General features: G+C 42.8%; 1 protein-coding gene across 4 annotated transcripts in view; it reads right to left on the bottom strand.

Moving 5' to 3' along the window:
- RNF216 (ring finger protein 216) overlaps positions 1-2,664 on the bottom strand; it is a 166,622-nt gene that overhangs the window by 98,917 nt on the left and 65,041 nt on the right. For all 4 annotated transcript variants that reach the window (XR_005201115.1, XM_017533820.2, XM_017533822.2 and 1 more), the window contains exon 11: positions 1,881-2,018. Coding sequence is in view for 3 of the 4 variants with exons in the window: in XM_017533820.2 (XP_017389309.1) it covers positions 1,881-2,018 (138 nt within the window). In the remaining variant the exon portion in view is untranslated. The remainder of the gene's footprint in view (positions 1-1,880; positions 2,019-2,664) is intronic.

Here is a 2,664-nt window from a genome sequence, read left to right as displayed (position 1 = left end):
CGCCCGGCCTAATTTATGTATTTTTACTTGATATGGGGTTTCACCAACTTGGCCAGGCTAGTCTTGAACTCCTGATCCTGTGATCTAGCCACCTTGGCCTCCCAAAGTGCTGGGACTACAGGCATGAGCCACTGTGCTCAGCCAGAAACTTTATTTTGAAATAATGTTAAACTTATAAAAAGTCACAAAAATAGTACAGAGTTCCTGTATCCTCCTCATCTACCTACCTTAATGTTAACATCTTTTTTTTTCTTATTTTTCCCTAGACAGAGTCTTGCTCTATTACCCACGCTGGAGTGCAGTGGTGCAATCCACCTCACTCCAACCTCTGTTTCCGGAGTTCAGGCAGTTATCCTGCCTCCCCAGTAGCTGGGATTACAGATGCCTGCTATCACACCTGGCTAATTTCTGTATATTTAGCAGAGATGGGGTTTCACCAGGTTGGTCAGACTGGTCTCGAACTGCTGACCTCGTGATCCGCCCACCTTAGCCTCCCAAAGTGCTGGGATTACAGGTGTGAGCCACTGCTCCTGGCCCCTAATGTTAACATCTTATGTCAAAACCAGGAAGTTGACAGTGGCTTGATACCATTAATGGGACGAGTTTTTCCACTAATGTCTTTTCTTCTAGCCCAGGATCCCACAAGGCATCTAGTCATCATTTCTCACTAGTCTTTTCTAACTTGAGTTTCTCAGTATTTCTTGGTCTTTTACAGCTCTGACACTTTAGAAAAGTACTGGCCAGTAAGTTTGTAGAATGTCTCTCAATTTGATTTGTCTCATTATTAGACCTAAGATAGGCATTTTATGGCAAGTTCTCAGCATACCTAGTCAGACAAATGTCAATGTGTCTTATGTATGGCTGGGGATGTAAAAAGGCCCTCAGCTTTTTGAGATGGGGTCTTAACTCTGTTGCCCAGGTTGGAATGTAGTGGCTCCCATCTCAGCCTCCTGAGTAGCTACACTACAGATGTGCACACCACCATGCCAAGGTAATTTTTGTATTTTTTTGTAGAGACGGGATTTCAGCGTGTTCCCTAGGCTGGTCTCAACTCCTGGGCTCAAGTGATCTGCCCTCCTGGGCCTCCCAAAGAGCTGGGATTACAGGTGTAAGCCACTGCACCAAAAGGCCATCTTCTTTTTTTTTCTTTTGGAGACTGAGTCTCTCTCTGTCACCCAGGCTGGAATGCAGTGGTGCCATCTTGGCTCACTGCAGTCTCTGCCTCCCGGGTTCAAGTGATTCTTGTGCCTCAACCTCCTAAGGAGTTGGGATTATAGGTGTACAACACCTTGCCTGGCTAACTTTTTATTTTTAGTAGAAACAAGGTTTTGCATGTTGGCCAGGCTGGCCTTGAACTCCTGAACTCAAGTGATCAACCTGCCTCAGCCTCCCAAAAAAAGTCATCTTCTTAATCACTGTGATGGTTTTCTATAGCTGCTGGAACAAAATACCATAAACTTAGTGGTATAAAACAATGTAAAACTGCCATACTCTGTTATGCTGGTGTCCAGAGACACTGACTTTGGAGGGAAAAATATGATCTAGTATAAAGTTATGTTCATTTAATATATATTTAACCCAATAGGCTGCAAGGTTTTCTCCCTTTGAGTTAACCTTCACCTTGATTATGAATAAGATGATGAGTGAAATAGGTGTTCCTATTGGGCTAGGCATGGGGGCATGGAAGAATTCTACCATTCCGTGGGAAGAAATCTGCTGTGCTTAGAGAATCAACATAATCACGCAAATCAGGTAATGTACACGTAAGTGTACCAACAGAATTCCACCTTACCCTGAAAGAGGCACTTATCTATCAACATAGTCTCCTCAGACTCCAGGAATGTGTCCTATATACATGGGACATATTACACAATTCTTACCTTTCCAGATCCAAAGACTGCCTCTTGGGCATATCTGATGAGACATTCTTTGCAGAACAAGTGAGCATCTGCACACTGCGTCAGCTCCTCAAATGGAAATTCCCCATAGCAGCAGCGGCACTCAATTAGCTGGCCGTCCTGCAAGCAGTCAAAAAACATAGATGAAATGTCCTGCACTCAAGCAGAGAGGGAGCCTTGTCTCCCATCCTCACCTCTCTCCCATCTCCCGCACAAATTCTGAGGTAAAAAGCAATACATTTTAGGGGCCATAAAACAATGATACGCTGTTACATGCCTTATAAATCTAGCTCAAGAAACTAGCACAGTATTAATCCATACCTAAAGACAGAGAGGTTTTTATGAGTTTTTTTTGGGTATTCTTCAGGGTAATTCTTTGTATAAAGTTATCATATTCAATTCCATGGTGCAAAGAGAACTACATCTGTACTCAGATGTGAATGTGGTTATAAAAAGGAAGAATAAGGAGCATAAAAGATGTTATCCAAAAAATTTTCAAAAGTTGAGTTTTGTTCTTGTCATAAGGAGTGTGAAGGGGTCGTATCTAAGTCTGTGCCTTATTTTAAGGGATTACTGAAGCTAACTAAAGCAGCAATGTCAAGTAATGCACCAGGCTACTGACTCCTTTTATTAGGTATAGCAACTGATCCAATCACCAACCCATTTCTTTTCTTTCTTTCTTTTTTTTTTTTTTTTGAGACGGAGTCTCACTCTGTCCCCCTGGGCTGGAGTGCAGAGGCACATTTCTCGGCTCACTACAACCTCT

Source organism: Cebus imitator, unplaced genomic scaffold, assembly GCF_001604975.1.
Source record: "Cebus imitator isolate Cc_AM_T3 unplaced genomic scaffold, Cebus_imitator-1.0 Scaffold82, whole genome shotgun sequence".
NCBI lineage: Eukaryota > Metazoa > Chordata > Mammalia > Primates > Cebidae > Cebus > Cebus imitator.
This window is presented reverse-complemented; position numbering and strand designations above follow the sequence as displayed.